Raw genomic sequence first — 22,798 nt, 5'->3', positions numbered from 1 at the left:
GTATTAGTTTTTGTATAACGCCTGAACAAAAACAAAGGGTAATATTTTGGTGTTATACATAGATTTCGAATATAAAAAATATATAATTTAACTAATTAAGACATGACAAAAAAACTGAGGTATGTCTCGTTTCTGTCGGGTCTGGGTTTTTTTTGTATGGGGCATGACCGTTCTTCTTTATCAAATAACCAAAAAAAACACGAATTTAAAAGCAGATTTTTTTCAAAAAGTATCATTTTTTATTATTTTTTGGCCTTTTTTGTGTGTTTTATGTATTTTTTTAGTATCGCCTGTCATTTAGCATTATTACTGTTTTTATTTTAACAGGATATACTTCTTAGTTTAAAAGTTATTACGTTTTCTTTACAATAAGTAATTGGAAAAAAAAATCTATAAAAAAAAAAAAAAATTTTGACCTCTTTTTTGTCGATAAAAATAGGTCTAGTTTCATCTATTTTCATATGTACACTTTAACGTGACTCACACTGTATTACCATGTTTGTATTCTACGGATATCGAACCCGCGACTTGCGTAGTACCAGGCCTGTTCATCTCCGCGAGTTTACATCGAAAACAAAACACGCACGATGGCCCACCTATAGGATACTATTCGACAAGGCCTCACATAAGAGCGAACATTGACTCACGCACGCGTATTCTTGTGTATGATGGAAGAAAATAAAGAAAATGGTGTACTAAATACTGTGCAGTATTTAAATGCCTAAATAATAATAAAAACACAGAATGTACTTTTTTAAGTTGCCTCAAGACACTGAGAGGTAAAAATATTATTCATGATAATTCATGCTATAGTTCCAAAATACTGAACTGTCCTATGCATGACATTGACAGTGGGGCGCCACCGTCAATACCGGATCGCTGGTTCCGATTTTTGCCATGTTGGAAACCATATAGTTGAACGATGGTAGCGCCCCCTGTCATTGAGTTTAGCGGGACAGTTCAGCGTGGGTCATCTATAAATCATGTATTTCCTCCGCCATTTTCCGCAGTTTGGCACCTCACGTCACATCATTTTACCGAAGTCAGCCCTATAGCTTCGGCGCAGTGCCGATCACTGACGTTTGTCAACAAAATGGTGCTTGACTCTTGAGACAGGCTAAATTACACCATATTGTTAATGACATTGAGCATAATTTTTTTTAAATACCTTCGCGAAGTAAAACTTCTGTACGTAGTACTTATTATTATTCTGTGGTAGTACCACAAGGCTAGGCGACCGGGTATTTTGTTGTCTATTGAAGACAACAAGGATCCAACAGGATCCTTATGTAATAATATTATGATTCATCATCATCATTTCAATCTTTGACACTGCTAGATATAAATTGCTTTCAAGAAACTTCACCAACCAACTAGGCGAAACATAGTGAGACTTGTCAGCCGTTTGGTGCAGTGGTTCAGAACGGACTACTATGCCGAGAGGACCCGGGTTCGACTCCCGGGCCGGCCAGAGTTTGAAATGATGCATTTTAATTTCTGTGACGGGTCTGGGTGTTACTATAATATCCGTTGTCTAGTTCGTTCGTTTCAGCCGAAAGATGTCCACTGCTGGACAAAGGCCTCCCCCAAGGATTTCCACAAGGACCGGTCCTGACTCCTGCGCCGCTGGCATCTAGGCACCTCCCGCGACCTTCACCAGATCGTTGGTCCACCTAGTGGGAGGCCTGCCCACGCTACGTCTTCTGGCTCGTCGTCGCCCCTCAAGAACTTTCCTGCCCCAGCGGCTATCAGCTCCTCGAGCTATGTGCCCCGCCCACTGCCACTTGATTTTAGCGATTCTGCGGGCTATGCCAGTCACTCTGGTTCTCCTACGGATCTCCTCATTTCTGATTCGATCACGCAAGGAAACTACTACATTTTGAATAACAATTAAACCCTTCATTGTTACAGCTAGCCTACCGTCTTCAGACTCTCAGCGCGATCGCCCACACGATATCCCCACAACAGCCCCCAATGCCCCACAATGCGCCTCATCACCCCAAGCCAAAGAAACAGGACGCCATCATGCAAACTGACCCTGTGCAGTCCGAAGAAGATGATACACAAGGCTTTGAAGACAAGCCTTTAGAAGTAGACTACCAGAACTACAAAGAACAGAGCCAATACGCAAAAGATACGTATCAAAAAGACGCATTCCCAAAAGATACGTATCAGAAAGAGGCGTTCCCAAAAGATACGTATCAGAAAGACGCGTTCCCAAAAGATACGTATCAGAAAGACGCGTTCCCAAAAGATACGTTCCACAAAGATACAGAGAAATACGACACGCCTAAAGACTACACCAAAACAGAAGATGATTACATACCTCAAACGAACGAGGAATACAATAACGAAGCCGAAAAATACGCGCTAGAAAGAAAATCGCACAACGGGTACGAAAAACCGTTAGAATCGTACCCCAAATCGATGGAATCGTACCCGAAAATGGATTTGTACCCGACGTTCAGTGATAAAGGGTACAGCAACCGTCCGGATGCGTGGTACCAGAACGGATATCCGGATAGCGTGGATATACTAAGGAATCAACAGCAGAATCTTCAAATGTTGCAGGAACAACACAGGGTTACTGAGAATCAGAACTTTTTCAATGAGAATCATATAAAACAAGAGATAGATATAAATGTCGAGGAAGACAAGTTTTTGTACGAGCGGACTAAGGACCAATTGGGTGAGATATTTTTTATTTATCTTTTATACAGGGTGTCTAAAAATTAGCACGTCACAGTGACACTCTCAAAAAGTAACTATCGCAGAATGTCACTTTTGAAAAAGGTCACAATCGCAGAATGTCATTCACATTTTCAAAAAGATACAGGAAAAAAATTGTGAATGACATTTTTCGAATGTGACATTCTGCGAAAGTTTCTTTGTGAGAAAGTGACCAAATTTTTCTCGATGACATTCTGCGAATATGACGTTCTGCGTTAAAACCTTTTTATAGATGAACTGTTCCACCAAACTCATTGACAGGGGGCGCCACCATCGTTCAACTATATGTATACCTAGTTTCCAACATGGCAAAAATCGAAACCAGCGATCCAGTATTGACGATGGTGCTCCCCTGTCTATGGCGCCCTGTCAATGTCACGGGAGGGACAGCTCACTGTATTGGGTCTAAAGTCCGGTCGCCGAGCACGTATAATTTCGTTCAACGACCCCAAGCTACCCATCCTTATCGCTCGCGCGTAATTATATTGCTGTCGCGTTCGCACATTCACTGCGACCGCCCGTCGCACAGTCGCGACAAGGATGGGTAGCTTGGGGTCATTGGACGAAATTCTACGTGCTCGGCGACCGGACTTCATAACTCGCTGTAAACATGGTTGTTTCCCTTTCAGATGCGAATTCCCTATACGCCTCGCGGCGTCTGCGAGAAGCGAGGATAGCGGAGCACCTCACGCACCACGTGAAGCAGGAGCCCGAAGCTGGTAAGAGGGAACAAGGAGCAAGTTGCTTGAGAGTTGTACCAGGCCTGTTCATCTCCGCGAGTTTACATCGAAAACAAAACACGCACGATGGCCCACCTACAGGATACTATTCGACAAGGCCTCACATACGAGCGAACATTGACTCACGCACGCGTATTCTTGTGTATGATGGAAGAAAATAAAGAAAATGGTGTACTAAATACTGTGCAGTATTTAACTGCCTAAATAATAATAAAAACACAGAATGTACTTTTTTAAGTTGCCTCAAGACACTGAGAGGTAAATAAGTAGTTAATATTATTCATGATAATTCATGCTAAATCATGTATTTCCTCCGCCATTTTCCGCAGTTTGGCACCTCACGTCACATCATTTTACCGAAGTCAGCCCTATAGCTTCGGCGCAGTGCCGATCACTGACGTTTGTCAACAAAATGGTGCTTGACTCTTGAGACAGGCTAAATTACACCATATTGTTAATGACATTGAGCATACATTTTTTTAAATACCTTCGCGAAGTAAAACTTCTGTACGTAGTACTTATTATTATTCTGTGGTTGTAGCCGTTACAGCAGGGGTCAGTCCTCCCAGGGATACAAGGAGAAAATCTCCTACTGGAGGAAGGATTGGGGAAAACAACTGGATTGGGGGTCCCCCTCAAAAGAGTGTGGACGAATGTCAAAATTAGGGCTCTTTCCCACGGCAATCCAGTTTTGCAGGAGCCTGCATTACCGGATCCCCCAAAACTAGACTTGTGTGTGTATAACAAAATCGAATTCTTTGGAACGGATTGTTTTTTGCGGCACCTTGCAAACGGGATATTTGTGAGAGTGAAGTAGGCCCCGCCCTTCGGCCTTTAAAAGGAAAGACCCCGCCCTTCGGTCTTTAAAAGGAAAGACCCCGCCATTCGGTCTTTAAAAGGAAAGATCCCGCCATTCGGTTTTTACTAGGGAAGACCCCGCCATTCGGTCTTTAGTAGGGAAGACCCCGCCCTTCGGCCTTTAGTAAGTAAGCCCCCTTTTGTGGGTAGGCCCCATCCCTTGGGCTCTATTAGGGTAGTCGTGTCCTTGCACACGCACCCTATAAGCGTCGCGGCGTCTGCGGGAAGCGAGGATAGTGGAACATCTTACGCACCATGTCAAGCAGGAGCCCGAAGCTGGTGAGTAATCGTAATCTAGACTAGGCCCTACTAGGTGGACCGACGATCCGATGAAGGTAACTGCAAGGCGCTGGATGCAGGCTTCTACCAACCGGGCGAATTTTGGCGCAACCACGACTGGCTCCCCGCTAATCCCCGCTAAATTTTGTCAGTGTGTGCGTGCGCGCCGCATACGTATTGGCGCGCTCACATACAAACCGCGCTCGGTGCGTTTCTATGAAGTTAACCTACTCATTTGTATTTACTCTGACCTCACGCACCTGTCAAGCAGGAGCCCGAAGCTGGTAAGCACCAGAAAGTTAATATTAACAACAATGTTAAGGGGGCGTCCATTAATTACGTGAGACAATTTTGGCAATTTTTCAACCCCCCCGCCCCCTTTGGTGAGATTTTTCCAGACCCCCTCCCCCTCCCTAAACGTCTCACGTAATTAATGGACGCCCCCCAACAGCATTGTTGTGTTCCGGCAGTTAGAGGTAAGGTAGCCAGTTCCTCCGTGGTTGAGGATTCCGGGTGAAGCTCGCTTCTACCTTCGGCCTGATCGTCACTTACCATCAGGTGAGATACAGGCCAAGAGCTTCCTCGTTGTGGATAAAAAAAAATCCTTCGGAAAAGAGCAACAACCACGAGCTGTCAAACGAAACCGATTTCGAATGACACTGGATGTCATTTGTGTGTCAGTGTCAGGATTATTTCACTGTTTTGTATAGATGACCCACGCTGAACTGTCCCACCAAACTCAGTGACAGGGGGGCGCTACCATCGTTCAACTATATGGTTTCCAACATGGCAAAAATCGGAACCAGCGATCCGATATTGACGGTGGCGCCCCACTGTCAATGTCATGGATAGGACAGTTCAGTATTTTGGAACTATACAATAAATCAATCAATCATCACGTTTTTGAAGCACTTTCTCATAAACATCCACTATTTCACTCCCGTAAAATATGAAAATATCTTAGAGTTCATTCAGCGTGCCACTGCGTGCCTCTGAACTGTCAAATAGTTGCAAAAAATGGTTCAGTTTGATGTGACGGCGACGGCATCACGCTTTTTATCATACAGTGTTGCCACTAGTGACATCTCGCTCGCTCAGTTCTTTGTCGCTCTATTCCGCTAGGTATATTTATTTTATGGTCAGGACTCGTTCCCACGAATCTGGCATACAGTTGTTTCAGAGCTTCTTGGGTTTCAGTTTGAAAGGGGGGGGGGGGGACCATCCCCATGTATCCCCATATATCGTCGCTTGCCTCTCTAACTGACGTATCTGACATTTTTTTCGAAACTGAGTTATCTACAGTTCTACACCATCATAATCAGTTTCGCAAGACGAATCGATCTGTCTAATCACCTGAACATTTTTCAAAATGTCAGTTAGAGAGGCAAGCGACGATATACCTTAATATTGTCACATTTTTTCAATCTACCGACAAAACATAAAATACAGATTGGTGGTTCTCTAAAAAGCTAAGCGTACGCATCGGACGTATCGCACGCAACGGATCGTAGTATTATTTATATGGAAACTCATATAAGTGCGTCCACCTGTCCGCATCGTACATCCGATACGATGTGTTTCGTACGATGCGTCCGTTGCGTACGATACCGACAAGTGGACGCTTAGATAAATATCGCAAAAATGTTTGTATGGAAAATTAATTTCCTCAACTCGGTACAAAACAACAATACTTTAACTTTAAATGTATTATTTTGTTATTGCAGGCTGTGATAACGTAATGCAGCCGCAAGGCAGCCCATACTTTCCCAGCAATGGGCACAATAACGTCACTGGTGAGTCCATTCGATTATTACTTTCTGGGGGCGTAGTGTGAGTTTACGTCACTTTATGACGCAACACAATTTATGACGGATTGTACAGTGCCCCTAGCGGAAACATTCTAGAACTAAACTTCATAATTTTTAACACAGTCTATATCGAATGAAGTGAGTAAACTAGTGAGCGCGTCAAAAAATGACATTAAATGATTGTACAGCGCCCCTAGCGGGAAACGTTCAAAAACTAAAATTTTCATACGTTTTTAAACGCGCTCACTAGTGTCACTCAGCCTACTGTTGATCCGCATAGGTTTCTCTTTTGAAATATATTTCAGCCACCAGTCCCTCACACTGGGCTACAATTCCTTGGCCTAGTTTATTTTATTTTTAAAGACCTACATTGTAAAGGGTTTAATACATATCACTGACCTGTATTATTACACACTGGACTGGCTGCTGTCATAATATTTCTGTGCCTATTTGAGTTTAGCCATTTTGGCGCTGTAGGCCATACTGTAGGCAGGTATGAGTGTCCATGGAACTTCGTAAAAAAATTATAAATTCGCGATTAGTAAATTTTTTCATTGGTCCAATTCGTAATTGGTCGAAATAAAAGGATATTCGAAATTAAACAAAGGAGGACACTTATTTGTATGGATTTTAATTATTATTACAACCGTCTACAGTATTTTTGCGCACGGGTTAAACATAGCTTATTTTTATTGCTTTTATACTTAGAAATAAGAATAAAAACAAAAAAAAATTCTGAATTTGCTTTTATATGTAAAAAAAACTAGCTATCGCCCGCGGCTTCACCCGCGTGAAATTTAGTTTGTCACAGATCGTCATAAATTATAGCCTATAATATGTTAATTTGGGTTATAAACCATAATACTGTAAAGTTTTAAAAAAATCCGTTCAGTAATTTTTGCGTGAAAGAGTAACAAACATCCAGACATCTAAACATCATGACATCCAAACTTTCGCCTTTATAATATTAGTAGGAAGTAGGATAAGTTTATGGTGAGATGTCAGATTTGGTGGATGACGTTAGCTGTCTAAGAAAGATGTACGATTAGAAGAAGACTGTTTTAATAAAATGAAAAACCACGATTATCCATTATTTTCAATAGAATAATCTCACAATCCCACATAAATATGATTTTATTATTGTTATTTATAGATTTGATTTGATTTTGAACGGTGAATCTATACAGGGTGTTAGGCAAATGGGTATATGAGCCGACACTAGCCCATGTTAACATGGGCATATAAATGGTATGGTGAAGTCAGAAATTTGATATCATCATTTTAATTTTTTTAATTTTCATACAAAATAAATTTTATAAAATCCGATTTGTATGAAAATTAAAATAATTAAAATGAAGATATCAATTTTCTGACTTCACCATTAGTCCAGTCATTTAAGCTTAAATTAGGTAAGAATCTCGGAATTAGAGATACCCAGCTGTAAGTCTGTAAATACTTGTATATTGACACCCTAAAAGTTGTCTCAAAACCTACATATGGTAGGGTGTAAGCAACTATTAAATTTTAAGGTCAAAGGTCACAAAAATTGGTTTTTTGCGCTTTTTTTGGAAATATCTCATTTCCTATGGGTTTTTTGCTATTTGTATTTATTATCAATATTGTAGAATACTAAATTCTCTACAAATTTTGTATAAAAATTTTTTTTATACGGTGAACCGTTTTCGAGATAGAGGGCGGAGAGCGCGCGGTCACTGCATCACTTCAGGTCAACTTAAGCGGTTTAGGTTTTTCATACAAAAGGATTTTCCCGCTAATTCCCGTGGGAATTTCGGTAATTACTTGTTGTAAATAAGCTTTAAGTTTACTAAGGTACCTACATGCCAAATTTCAAGCGTCTAACTTCCGTTAAGCGTTTAGATTTTTCATACAAAAGGATTTTCCCGCTAATTCCTGTTCCCGTGGGAATTCCTAAGTAAACTATAACCTGCCCAGGTGTATGAAGAATAATTGTACCAAGTTTCGTTAAAATCCGTCGAGTAGTTTTTGTTTCTATAAGGAACATACAGACGGACAGACAGACAGACAAAAATTTTACTGATTGCATTTTTGGCATCAGTATCGATCACTAATCACCCCCTGATAGTTATTTTGAAAATATCTTTCATGTATAGAATTCTGTCCGTCTGTATGTTCCTTATAGAAACAAAAACTACTCGACGGATTTTAACGAAACTTGGTACAATTATTCTTCATACACCTGGGCAGGTTATAGTATACTTAGGAATTCCCACGGGAACAGGAATTAGCGGGAAAATCCTTTTGTATGAAAAATCTAAACGCTTAACGGAAGTTAGACGCTTGAAATTTGGCATGTAGGTACCTTAGTAAACTCAAAGCTTAGTTACAACAAGGAATTCCCGAAATTCCCACAGGAATTAGCGGGAAAATCATTTTGTATGAAAAATCTAAACCGCTTAAGTAGACCTGAAGTGATGCAGTGACCGCGCGCTCTCCGCCCTCTATCTCGAAAACGGTTCACCGTATAAAAAAAGTTTTTAAACAAAATTTGTAGAGAATTTAGTATTCTACAATATTGATAATAAATACAAATAGCAAAAAACCCACAGGAAATGAGATATTTCTAAAAAAAGCGCAAAAAACCGATTTTTGTGACCGTTGACCTTGAAATTTAATAGTTGCTTACACCCTACCATATGTAGGTTTTGAGACAACTTTTAGGGTGTCAATATACACGTATTTACAGACTTACAGCTGGGTATCTCGAATTCCGAGGTGAACTTACTATAATGACTGGACTACATACCATTTATATGCCCATGTTAACATGGGCTAGTGTCGGCTCATATACCCATTTACCTAACACCCTGTATAATATGTATCTGTGTCCGCAGGCGGCTACTACGGCGAGGCGCGGCCCGGGCCCGAGCTGCTGATCGCCAAGCAGAACGCGCTCGCCGCGCACACGCAACTCTGTGAGTCACATACTTTTGATTGATATGTAAAGTGAATACTTTTTACTTTAAGGTCTATGGTTTGTCTATGACTTTGACGTCTATCAAATGAATGTCACAATGAAAAGTCATTGTGGAAAATATGAAGATATTTTAAGAGATAATAATAAACTTTAAATGTCGTTTTATAATGTACTCTTTCTCAGAGATAAAATAAACGCATGTGTTGCTCTGTAAAATAAAAGATTTATTCAATATTAATACATTTCTCATTTAAACTCTGAGAAAGAGTACATTATAGATATATTACAGTCAAACTTTTGTCTGCAAAAATCAGTCAAAAGTGGTTTTGACTGATGCCCTTGGTCAATATCACTTTAAGACTGATTTTTCCGGTCAAAAGTGGTTTTGACCGATTATTTATGAGTTTTGACTGCAACAGATATCATTTTGATTGAAATTCTTCTTATTTACTGTGATTTTTGTCCATATAAGTTTTCAATAGAATCGATAATATTGTAATATCGTAATATCGATACTGTCATGTTAGACGTTTTATGTCTTAGCTTAGCAACGTATTGTTTCATTTATTTGATACAGTCATTTAAATAAATATTCAGTAATTAACGTATATTTTATCGAATAGATACTATCAATACTTTTAACTTATTTTGGGTATAGCTCTGTGTGAAATTGAAAAAAAAGCTATTGGCTATTGTAGCGGACAGCCGCTCGGGCGTGCGGAAATAAGAAAAACCTTTGGTTCAGAATAAAGGTGTATTTCTGCAATATATGCCCACAACGGCTATCAAAAACATAAACTTCAAAACTAAACAAAAGGTATCAAAAAGAGTAAAAAAAGTATAAAAACATAGAGAATATCAAAAAGAGGTTGGTCCACGTATCGGTTCCCAACAGCTATCAATTTATTACTGGTCCACGAATATTTTATACTTGCAACACTTATGTCTAGAGTTGCCGCACCATCAATAGAAATCATCATTTCAGCCACAGGACGTCCACTGCTGAACATAGGCCTCCCCCAATCGTTTCCACATCGCCCGGTTGGTAGCGGCCTGCATCCAGCGCCTTCCTGCTACCTTTATGAGGTCGTTTATTAATTTATTGCTATATTCTCTCGTCCCCAGGGCAGAACACAATGAAAAGACCGTTCTTCTACAGCGAGAGTCCGCACTACAACAGCCCACACTTACTGCAGCGGTATGAGGTAAATATACACAAGTTCACGTCCCACTGCTGGGCATACGGGACCATTCCCACCGCTGCAACTCCTGTGTAGCCAGGATCTACAGCTTGACCGCCAATAACACAACCAGTGAAGGGCAAGTTTGTCCCGGGGGACTGTCATTGGACCCGCAACGAAATATCAGAAGAACATGAGTTTGAAGTGCAAAGTTAGCAAATCAACTTTTAAGTAACTTAATTTAAAGACTTCATTGTGATCTTAATAACTTAATTGATTTTAAATTAAGATTTTTGGCGGTGGAAATTACAAAAATTTTAAAAAATTATTTTAATTGAGTTGGCAAAATAGTGACGCCATCGGCTTCTGACGTGTCGCATACTAAATGACGTATGACAACTTATTCCGTTCTGATGCGTCACGACACAATACGTCAAACAAATATAAATCAACCTTTAGTCTCCAGTCTTCTATATTATAAAACTCAAAGGTGACTGACTGACATAATGATCTATCAACGCACAGCCAAACCACTGGACGGATCGGGCTGAAATTTGGCATGCAGGAAGATGTTATGACGTAGGCATCCGCTAAGAAAGGATTTTACGAAACTTCGCCCCTAAGGGGGTAAAACGGGATCCACGCGTACGAAGGGGTCCGTGGCCGAGTCCCCCAGTATTCGACGCACCCGTGGTTGAAGCCCCCGATTTAAATAAATTTAATATCATATTTTTTTCGGTTTTTGCACTAAGTACAGTCAACGAAAACCATGCATGTTTGACGCTATTTAAAATGATGTATTTATTTTTTTGTTAAAAATACTTAAAACTTTTATAATTAAAACTTTTATTTGTAGTTAGTTAAATGTAGAGAGAGTAGAGTTATTTTAAAGACTGATTGTTACAATTATTTTGATTAGGTAAAACGATTTACATGTTATTATAAGTAAATAAAACCTATGATAAAATATGATAGGTTAAAATAAAACCTATTATATTTTTAGGTATCACTATGGTAAAATAATATTAAACATTTATTTGTACGATCAGTATAAATATTTATTCGTTTATAAATATTTTTGTGACTGACTGTACATTTGATTAAAAATTGCTTCTATCTGACCGGGGGCGTCGACCACGGGTGCGTCGAACACAGGGGGACTCGGCCACGGACCCGTACGAAGTCGCGGGCGGCCGCTAGTTTAAATACATACTCGCTAAAAAGCTAAACTATACTTGTTTTGCAAATTTATTAAATTTTTCAATATAATTAATTGTAATTTATTTTTGTTTTCAGGATATTTCTAGGATCCTGCAGTGACGAGAGACATTCCAAAGGTGAAATTGATATATAAATATATATATTTAGCAATAAACTAAATCTTCTAAATGACAAAATCTCTGGACAGTCATATTTTTATTTTATATTGATATAAAAAATATTTTTATTGATAAAAAATCGATCAACCTCTGAACAAAAAATTGTATTTATTGCATGTTTTTTGTTACGTTGTTTAACTAAAGTTTTTATGAATTTATTTACATTGACAGATGTCAATGTCAAAAAAATGGTTGACCCATTTTTGTTTGTTTTATTGTTTTATTTACATAAATCTATGATTTATTTATATTACTGCTTTTCTATTTTGTCTGTGATCTTGCATTACCATAGAGAACCCATTGAAGTTTTAAACTAGGTTGCTTAAAATGTGAGGGCATTGTTAGATTTTAGGCAGGTTTTTGTATAAAAAAAATTTTGCTGTTTTTTGTTTTTCGTTTTTTCTTTATTTTTGAAGGCCGCGCCTTACTTATATTTATATTTGCTTATATTTTGGTTGTTCATATTTCAAATTTTATCGAACAAATGACCGTCGCTGTGTGACGTCACTATTTTCAAATCGTTCAGAGGTTGATCTTAAAATTACATGCAGGCGCTAAATAACAAAAGTTGGTACACTTTGAAGTTTATGCCTATAGAAACAAGACTCACAAGTCTTGCTAAAATCTGTTTATTGTCGATCTTATATCCAACGGCAGAGAGTTGATTGTGAATTGACTTTTGTTTCAAGCGTCTCTAACGTACAAACTACGTATTTAAAATTTTCTATATACATTTTATTTTTGTTTTCAAATCGTGTTGGAATATTTCTTGCGGCTTTTTTGGCTAAAGCGTTTATATTTTTGTTAGATGTCTAGAATCTAGATAGACCCATCTACAGATGTAGTTTTAGCAATTTAGCATCATCTTTTTTTGAATCCGATTGGTTGGGTAAAATCAGTCAATTTTATTTCCATCTTTTAATTGCCTGAATACTGCCTTGACATCACAATTGCCAAAATTGCCCAAAATTTAGCAATTTCAATGAGGGTTTTCGCGATTGAAAAATCCGCCAGATGGCAATACGTAGACGTGCATGATTGGTGGATTTTGACATATCTGTCAATGTCATGTCAAAAATAACCAATCATGCAGCATTTGGACCTCCCGTCTACGTATTGCCATCTGGCGGATTTTTCAATCGCGAAAACCCTCATTGCTTTTAGTCAGTTTTCAATTTAGTTTTGACTTTTTGTTTGCAATTTAAGAAATATATTTATAGCGCCATCTGTTGGCATCTACGCTAAACTACTTCTAAATATTGTTCACTTTTGACACATAGATGGCGCCTCTATCTTTAGCAAAAATATAAACGCTTTACACCGAGTCGTTTTACCATGAAGTTCATATTGTTTTTCCGTTTCAAAAAGTTTAGTGTTTATGTTGCACGATTTTTAGCACGAATTTTTTGATGTGGCAATCACCCGAGTCAAATTTCGCCTACGCAGTTTTGATACTTTGATGAAACTTTTTCGTTGTCTAAAAGAAATGTTGTAAAAGTCAGCGTCAAATAGTTCGTGACACCCAAAGTAGCCAAAAGTTCGCAACACGTCTTTGTTACAATGAGGGCTATCGTTTTAGCGCTCACCAGTTAGCGCCACGGTAGAGTAAGGTCCTGTCACTTGCTAATAGCGAAGACAGTGGCGCCAACTTGTGAGCGCTAAAGTGGTAGAAGGACTATCGCATTTGCACTCATCAAGATGGCGCCACTGTAGAGTAAGGTCCTGTCAACCGCCAGGGGTGCCAACTGTTAAGTATAAAAACGATAGCCCTCATTGGAATAAGGTTGTGTTGTCAACTTTTTGGCCACTTTGGGTGTCACGAACTGTTTGACGCTCTATGGTTCTTGCAACTCACGAAGGCGAGTGAGTTTTACTTGTGTACGTGTACATGCACATAACGATAGTGTAATGTCTATCAACACTTTAAAAACGAACAGTAGCGAGCCACCACACACGTAAAGCTCATTCGCCTTCGTGAATTGCAACAACTATACTAAAGCCCGGTCTCTGAGCACGTAAAATTTTGCCCAATGACCCCGCGCTACCCATCCTTATCGCTCGCGCGTAATTATGTTGCTGTCGCGCTCGCACACTCACTGCGGGCGCCCGTCGCACAGTCGCGACAGCAATATAATTACGCGCGAGCGATAAGGATGGGTAGCTTGGGGTCAATGGACAAAATTCAACGTGCTCAGCGACCAGACTATAACTATATCAATTTTGCGTAGGCAAAGCAACAGTACAAAATCTAGTCTGCCGCTAGCTTGGATACCTATTGTGATAGTGTTGTGTCACTAGTCGATTGTTTGCGTTGTCGATAACGTGTGGCTCACTTTAATAGGGGTGGTCGATGGTCGATATTTTTTATCTCGAGTTTGACATGAAATATTTTGTTCTGATGAATTTAATCGATTTTAAAAATTTAAAAGTTCAAAATTTCCTATTTTGTGGTAGCTTACTAACACTACTAGTGCATTGACCATCCTTATAGTTGTCACCATTCTGAAAGAGCACTTATTTTAAAAGCGAAAAGATTAGATTTTAAATGACAATTTTATGTGTTGATATCGTGCAAGGTATACCTTGAAAGTTTATTTTTTAAGAATGCATAGACGGAACGGAATTGTAAATTGTCTATGGTGCCCAACCACTATTGTCTTTTTCTTGTGATACCAGAGTAAATACAAATGAGTAAGTCATTTTCATAGAAACGCACCGAGCGCGGTTTGTATGTGAGCGCGCCAATACGTATGCGGCGCGCACGCACACACTGACAAAATTCGGGGCAACTCACCGCTAATTAACGCTAAATTTTGTCAGTGTGTTTACTCTGGTGATAAGGATCTGTGGCCTTATTCACGTATCAAAACTTCAACGACATGCAAGCGATTTGATCGCTGGAGTCACTTTTCGTATTCACGTATTAATCGCCCGATTTTGTTTCGATTTCGTTTTTATGCGTATTCGATCGTGCCTCCGCGGTATTCACCTATTATAGGTACCTATTTTGCAGTTTGTTTTAATCGGATGACAAATCGCTGAGTTGCGATCCTATCGAGTAATCGTTCTATCGAAATGACACGTGAGTACGAATTTAAGACTGTTTTTCAATAAGATGACTTCTAAAGCCCGGTCTGTCAGCACGTAGAATTTTGTCCAATGACCCCAAGCTACCCATCCTTATTGCTCGCGCGTAATTATATTGCTGTTAACGACATTTTAAAAATACGTGAATTAGGCTATAGATCTGCACGCGTGTTAAAATCTGCATCACAGCAAAAAGGCACTAAGAGCCAAAAAGTTTACGAAAGGTTTCAAATATGAATAAATAAATCAAGATGTCTCGTTGCTGGAAACTTTCTCAGTAACCTTCCCCAATATTCCCATCAGGTGGGAAAATTTAGGGAAAGATACTGGGAATTCCCGGTATTTTCCGCAATATTCCTACACTTTGGGAACATTTCGGGGACGTTACCGGTATTTTTTCCGGTAACGACAGTCAAAAAGTTGGGCATCACTGATTTAAATGAATTACCGAAATTTTTTACCAAAAAAAAACACGAAATCAAACCATTAAAAAAATTACTTTGTTGATATTTATTTACTAAACCACTTATTCATATATTTCTGTTAAAATTTGAGTATATTTTTGTTTTTATTTTATTTAATATTTGTTCATGTGTATTTAAATTTAGGTTTACAGCGTCGCGGTTAAAGTGAAATGTTTTAGAGTTACCATAGTTTTAAAAATTGCCATTTATCTTTTGCGACCGAGGGAAGGTGTGTGTGGGCTCTTTCCCAGGATTTTTGCAGGATTCCCGTTTGTTGTCCCGCAAAAAAGCGATCCGTTAGAATTCGGAATTTAAATACACACTATTGTGGTCCTACATTACTGGATCAAAACTGGATTGTCGTGGGTAAGGGCCCTTAGGGCGCTATTCATCACTTTGAAAGTATGCTATTAAAATAATTTTAAGTTAAAAAATGCTGAAATACTAAAACTCTCTCTATGGTACTAATGATGAGATCTCAAAAAATCATAGACAAAGTAGATTTAGTTTTTAGTAAGAAAATGATTTTTTTTAGACTCGATACGCGTGTTTTGGCAGCATTTTTGTGAAAAATATTTTTTTAAATGACTTCCTAAATCTAGTCTTTGCTAAGTGATATTAGAATTTGAATTGTGTTTTGAAAAAGTGTAACTTTCCAGTTTTAAAAAACACCTTACTACTTTGAGGTAAAAAAAGTACCTCATCTACCTCTTATTTTCTTGACAAGTAATATGACAAGTTTTAATTGCAAAAAAAATGTGTGGAATTTATATGACAAAGCTACAATAATGGCCATGTAACAATCATACAAATCGCCATGTAACAGTATGAATATACCATGTAACGTCAGTTTCGATTTTGACCTTATTTTTGGAAGTTTATGTAGTTTTTTGTACATTTTCAATGCGAAAGTCTACCTAAACCAACTACTAAACCACAAATATGTAATTTTAACTAAATATTTTAATATATTAATGTCGTTTCTGCATACTTTCAAAGGCTGGATAGCGCCCTACGAATGCTCAAATGGGTTAGCATAAAAAATACGTGTAAAACGTGACGCGAGCGAGAAGTGATATACTATCGAATTTACGTGCGATCGTAATGTGTAGGATTTAAGGTTCATTTTCGTGCAACGTCCGTGATGTCACAAGGTTTCATGCGTTCGCTGTGGATGACAATGAGGTACATATATGATATAGAGGTATATGACGTATAGGTTATTTATAAAGAGGTATACGACAAAATTGTTTTTAATAAAGTAATTTTGTCTTAGAGAAGATTTGTCATTGATAGTGAACGAATACGTGTCTTGCCAAAGTTTTTATTGTTTTGAAGCGAAAATGAATGTTAGCGGGTTCAAGGATGTGTTTCATAGAAGCGAATAGAAGTGAAGTGGAAACAGAAGTATTTCTACTGAGAAGAAGTTAGAAGGAGCAAAAGGCTTTTTATTATTCATACATTCGATGTATTTATTTAAAACGAGGTAAAAAAAACTGTTCCCACTCAGAAACAAAGCCAAAAATTTTTCAGTTTCGATGAGTGAGTTCGATGATTATGCACGCATTATTTGTTATTTGAATTTGATTCGTATACCATGATAAACTATTGCAATAATGCATCCATTATTTCCATACTCCACAGAAGTGACTTGAATAATTGCTTCCGTTTCCACTTCTACCACTTCTATTCGCTTCTATTACACCCCAAAACGGAAATTCATCAGTCATTTAGGTTGTACGACAAATATTTATGTTTTCTTCCCCATGTCTGGTTTATAAATGCTTTTTTCTTGTTTTTATAGTCTTGTTGATTTTCAACACTATCCCCTTATTACAAAAAGTTAAACTCGCGTTGATCACTAGTTTAAATTACATTTAATTTAAAACCAGAGTTCATCGCGAGTTTAACTTTTTTGTAATAGGCACCAAAGGTCTCTTAATCTGTAATTAAAATCATTGGGTGAAAATAATTTTACTAATGTAGAAATAGATTTTTATTGTGGCCTTGGATCTGGCAAAGAATAATTTTTTATTATTATTTTACAGTATTTTAAAAAGACTTTCATTTAGAAGTTTGCCCAATGGTTTATTTTTAATTACAAGGTTAATAAATCCTGTAAGATAGTTTTTGCAATGCCAAAAAAGATGATTTTAGATCGCATGTGACATTTGGCACTAATAAAAATACAAAATTATTAATTCAGCAAAATAAATTATGTTTTAAAAAATGAACAAAGGCAAAAAAAGACTGAAAAATAATACAAAAAAAAGAAAATTAATGAAAATCGCATTGTATATGACGTCGGGAAGAAAAACAAGAAGTTTTTAATATAATTAAGAAATTATAAATCAAAGGTTGGGTCGTCAGGTCTCTGCATACATATTTTGACTGAGACCTCTCAATTTATTTCTCTATTATCTTTGGTGCTCTTTTTCTTTCCGAATTTTTGCATTTGTTTTTTGTTTATGTACCTATATCGATATTTATGTGGGTGCGTGCGATTTGTGTAAATGGGGTTCTAAAATGCATAGTTTTGGCAGTTTCCATAGCGATATTATGGCTTGTAGTCACTAAGGGGTAATATGTCAAGTCATTTGTCAATTTAATTTGTAAAACGTGACCTTTTTCATAAACCTGTCAATTTTTTAACAAATTCCAAAAAAATTACAAAAAATTGGAAGAAATTAATGTTTTTATTTTTTATTATCTTTATAAGTAAATAAAATTACCGAGATAGCTTCTCCTTGTGATCATCATCGCAAAATATCAGTAAAAAAATGTGGGAAATTATTTCCCATAGTGAACACAAGCTTTATATTTTCTATGAAAGTAAAATATGCATTTTTTGCCCCAAAAAGCTTGAGTACAAGATACGCACATTAGGGCAAACGCTAGTTTTCTAATACGTCTTTATTTCATTACAATATTTTCTAGTTTGTAAGCAATGACGGTGATGTTTGTTAAGAGGAGTGCGTTCAATATTTTGTTACGAGTCTCTTGTGTAAGTTACTGGAAAAATGGGAAATTCGTTAAAAAAAATATTTTATTTTAGTGAGACAGTGTGCTACTAGCTTTAAAGTTATGTCTTACATCTTCAAAAAAACATTGTTTCTATTTTTTTATTTTTTGAAGTTTTTTTTTTGCAATTTTTTTTTTGTAAAAACGAATTTCGTATTTTTTAAGTGACATTATTTTTAAGTTATATTTTCCTTACTTGAAATTGTCGAAGGTATATTTATAAGATCAGATTATATTTTTATTTGTAACGCGCTCTATAGACCAAAGCTGTGAATTACTCGATGTAAAGATTGGTTAAGATTTAAAATAAAATATGCTTTTACACATGAAAGAGTTTCATTAACAGATTTATTTTATTTGAGTTTAGTTAGATCTTTGGATATCGATAGTTTTTTACTCGATTTCAAAGTAGGATGTTAAAAAATATTTTATAGAAATTAAATAATAATAAATTTTATCAAAATCGGTTCAGCGCTCCATACACTTTTTACCAAAATAATTGGAAAAAATATTTTGACAAAAATAAAAATGTTTTGGTAGTATTTGAGGTAGATAAAAAAAACAATATTATTAAACGATAATAAACTTTATTTGTACAAAATTAAGAAATAACAATATCACGTTGGTGTTCTTACAACTAAAATGCATAATTGAAAAACATTTTACTAATCATAGGCACCTTCATCCAATTTCCACCCTATTCTAATAGAACAAAGTTCAGAATATTATGACAATTTTCTTTTAAAGCTAGCAGATTTTTAGAATTAACTAATTTGGTTACTATTTCCTATTTACTTTCTTCAGTAACAAAAATCTGCTTGCTCAAATATCTGTACATTTTTTAAAAAGAATATTCTAATATTTTTTCGTTTGCAAAATTACTCTAGGATACATTAAAACTAAATATTTACAAATACTACACTAATTTATTCAATGTAATTTATACATTTTTCCAGGGGTTCCACCCCATTTATACAGGGGTTTGTTAATTTAAGAAATGTATAAAGGCCTCGTCAGACAGAATATGTCGACACCTGCAAGGAAAAACATCGTAACTCACTTTTGGGCAGTTTTGAGTTAAGATGACTGACTATCTTACTTTAAATAAAATGCGCGATTTATTGCTCCAACAACCGTTTTCAAATTCCTTTTGGTTTAAAATCTAGGCAGTATAAAAACTTCTATCTAATCAATTGAGCTGTCAAATAAGTAAGTGGTGGTAAAAAAATATTATGAAGAATGCCACGTGGACACCTAAATTTCACTTCCATCTAGGCTTTCTGTTTGACGAGGCTTTTATTTATTTTTTCAAGTTTTAACATGATAAAAACAATCTCAAAACTATAGGACGAGCGTTTAACAGGCACTGACTGAGTTAAACCAGAGTAAATACAAATGAGTAGGTCATCTTCATAGAAACGCACCGGGCGCGGTTTGTATGTGAGCGCGCCAACACGTATGCGGCGCAACTCCCCGCTAATCCCCGCAAAATTTTGTCAGTGTGTGCGTGCGCGCCGCATACGTATTTTTTTTTTTTTTTCAATTGGCGCGCTCACATACAAACCGCGCTCGGTGCGTTTCTATGAAGATGACCTACTCATTTGTATTTACTCTGGTTTAACTCAGTCAGTGCCTGAGGTACGAGAGGGTGTTTTAACGTCAAACGAGAAGAGTACGTAAGAGACTTCAGATTTTCTTTCAAATTTGTATGCTCTATTATAATAATATTGTGGGATATGATGCTCAACCACAATAAGGAAGCTAGATGTTAGTGCTTCCTTCCGAGCGGGTGTTGTGCTCGGGGACCAAGGTCCAATTTACACCATCTTGGTTTGTCTATATATACTTGGCAGGATAGAAAACTCCGTCACCGCGATGCAGGTTTGTATGAGCGGCGGAGTGTGCCATAGTGCAGTAGTAACAGCGCCATCTGTTGGTCACTAGTTTGTAGTGGCGTCGCCACAATATTATGTCAATGTCACCCCTCCCGTGCCGCCCTACCTCAATCACTGATTGATTTAAGCGCTAGACCCAGTTTCCTATTTCGTATTATACGATTACAGAACAAAAATCAATACAATTTTATAAACAAAAAAGAAGAGTGCATGCAGAGAAATCATTTGTCCAATTTATTTAGAAATGTTTCAGAACATTTATATATGTTACTGTAAAAGCTCGAATTGCAGTAAATCCTAAGATATTCCAGTAAAACCTAAGATCTACCAATTCCTAATGGTAAATGTCCCAAAAGGTTTGCGATTCGAACTCTTACCACCATTTCGTTGGTAAATCTTAGGATTTACATTAATGGCACGGTAAATGTCGAAAAACAAAACAAGCATTTTTGACAGGTAACAATCGGTCTTATCTACGCATTACACGAGCGCAGCCTTTTTGTATTGTTTAAATGTACGAACAATTTAAGAACTAAAAAGAAATCACGGCATCACTTTTCATTTTAATACAATTAAACAAACCATGATGTCACTGCCTTGTTTTTTCTTTAGCAACGTAAGATCATGTCATATAAAATACTAGCTTTTGCCGGCGGCTTCACCCGCGTGAAATTTAATTTGACACAGATCGCCATAAATTATAGCCTATACAGTGTGAGTCACGTTAAAGTGTACATATGAAAATAGATGAAACTAGACCTATTTTTATCGACAAAAAAGAGGTCAAAAATTTTTTGAGATTTTTTTTTTAATTTTTTATAGAATTTTTTTTCTTCCAATTACTTATTGTAAAGAAAACGTAATAACTTTTAAACTAAGCAGTATATCCTGATAAAATAAAAACAGTAATAATGCTACATAACAGGTGATACTAAAAAATACATATAATACACAAAAAATGCCAACAAATAATAAAAAAATGATACTTTTTGAAAAAAATCTACTTTTAAATTCGTGTATTTTTGGTTATTTGATAAAGTTCTCCAAAAAATGCCCCTATAACAGGTGGTTTTTATTACTTTGTATTATTCTCTATCGTATTACCTTCGTAAAACCAAAAATCGCATGTCTCTATCCCTATCACAACATTTGCTATGATCGTTTGAACAAAGGTCTGCCACAACATTATTCTTCTCTACAGGTAGAGACAATTTTAATTTTAACTAAAATGCTTATTTAACTTCGAAAGCTTTTGTTTTTATTTGAAATCTAACTTGTCTTTATCAAAATTACAAATCTAGAGTCATTTTCAGTTTCGTTGTTAATAAAGCGTTGAATGGCGCGCCCGGAGTGGCTTAGTTCAAACGATCTATACAAACGTTGTGATAGGGATAGAGACATGCGATTTTTGGTTTTACGAAGGTAATACGATAGAGAATAATACAAAGTAATAAAAACCACCTATTATAGGGGCATTTTTTGGAGAAATTTATCAAATAACCAAAAAAACACGAATTTAAAAGCAGATTTTTTTTCAAAAAGTATATTTTTTTATTATTTGTTGGCATTTTTTGTGTATTTTATGTATTTTTTAGTATTGCCTGTTATTTAGCATTATTACTGTTTTTATTTTATCAGGATATACCGCTTAGTTTAAAAGTTATTACGTTTTCTTTACAATGAGTAATTGGAAGAAAAAAAATTCTATAAAAAATTAAAAAAAAATCTCAAAAATTTTTTGACCTCTTTTTTGTCGATAAAAATAGGTCTAATTTCATATGTACACTTTAACGTGACTCACACTGTATGTTATTTACATTTACCAACTCATGTCGGTAAATCCTAAGACTTACACTTAAATCTTAAGATTAACCGTAGTTCGAGCTTTTACAGTAACATACAGGGTGGAAACGACAAGTGATCTCACTCGATTATTTCTAAACTATACAAGATATCAAAAAACTGGTTACTGAATCTGAAAGTGCTTCATTAGCTCTATCCAACGGTACAAATAATAGTTTTCAAAATAAATTGGATCTAACCGAAAATTCAATGTTTCCAGCTTCCATACATTTAGTAAAACCACTTAATATCAAAAACCGTACAAGATATCCAAAAACTAGTTACTGATCCTGAAAGTGCTTTACGAGCTCTATCCAACAATACCAATAATAAGTTACAAAATAAACTGGATCTATCCGAAAATTCAATGTTTCCAACTTCCATACATTTAGTACTGCCACAGTCATGGCACTCATGTCTTGATAATATTATAGCAAGTAAAGCTTAGAACCAATGTTTTCCATGAATAATTTGAAATAAGAATGCAATTTACGAGTTCATTTTAAGTGTTTATTATTTAATTAAAAAACTTAACACTTAATATTCTGTGGCTGGCAT

The 22,798-nt window shown here is 36.6% G+C and overlaps 1 protein-coding gene across 2 annotated transcripts in view; it reads left to right on the top strand.

Annotated features, from left to right (window-relative positions):
* The window catches only part of LOC135085795 (uncharacterized), a 40,334-nt gene extending 28,310 nt beyond the window's left edge, over window positions 1-12,024 (top strand). The window contains exons 4-9 of one of the 2 annotated variants that reach the window (XM_063980598.1): window positions 1,912-2,689; window positions 3,360-3,449; window positions 6,332-6,400; window positions 9,289-9,369; window positions 10,497-10,576; window positions 11,849-12,024. In XM_063980598.1, coding sequence (XP_063836668.1) covers window positions 1,912-2,689; window positions 3,360-3,449; window positions 6,332-6,400; window positions 9,289-9,369; window positions 10,497-10,576; window positions 11,849-11,872 — 1,122 coding nt within the window. In that variant the 3' untranslated portion in view covers window positions 11,873-12,024. The remainder of the gene's footprint in view (window positions 1-1,911; window positions 2,690-3,359; window positions 3,450-6,331; window positions 6,401-9,288; window positions 9,370-10,496; window positions 10,577-11,848) is intronic. The other variant, XM_063980599.1, reaches the window with a different exon arrangement.
* The last annotated feature ends 10,774 nt before the right edge of the window (window positions 12,025-22,798 follow it).

This window comes from Ostrinia nubilalis, chromosome 29 (genome assembly GCF_963855985.1).
Source record: "Ostrinia nubilalis chromosome 29, ilOstNubi1.1, whole genome shotgun sequence".
Lineage (NCBI taxonomy): Eukaryota > Metazoa > Arthropoda > Insecta > Lepidoptera > Crambidae > Ostrinia > Ostrinia nubilalis.
Note: the sequence above shows the minus strand (reverse complement) of the source record. Positions and strands in the feature narration are given on the sequence as shown.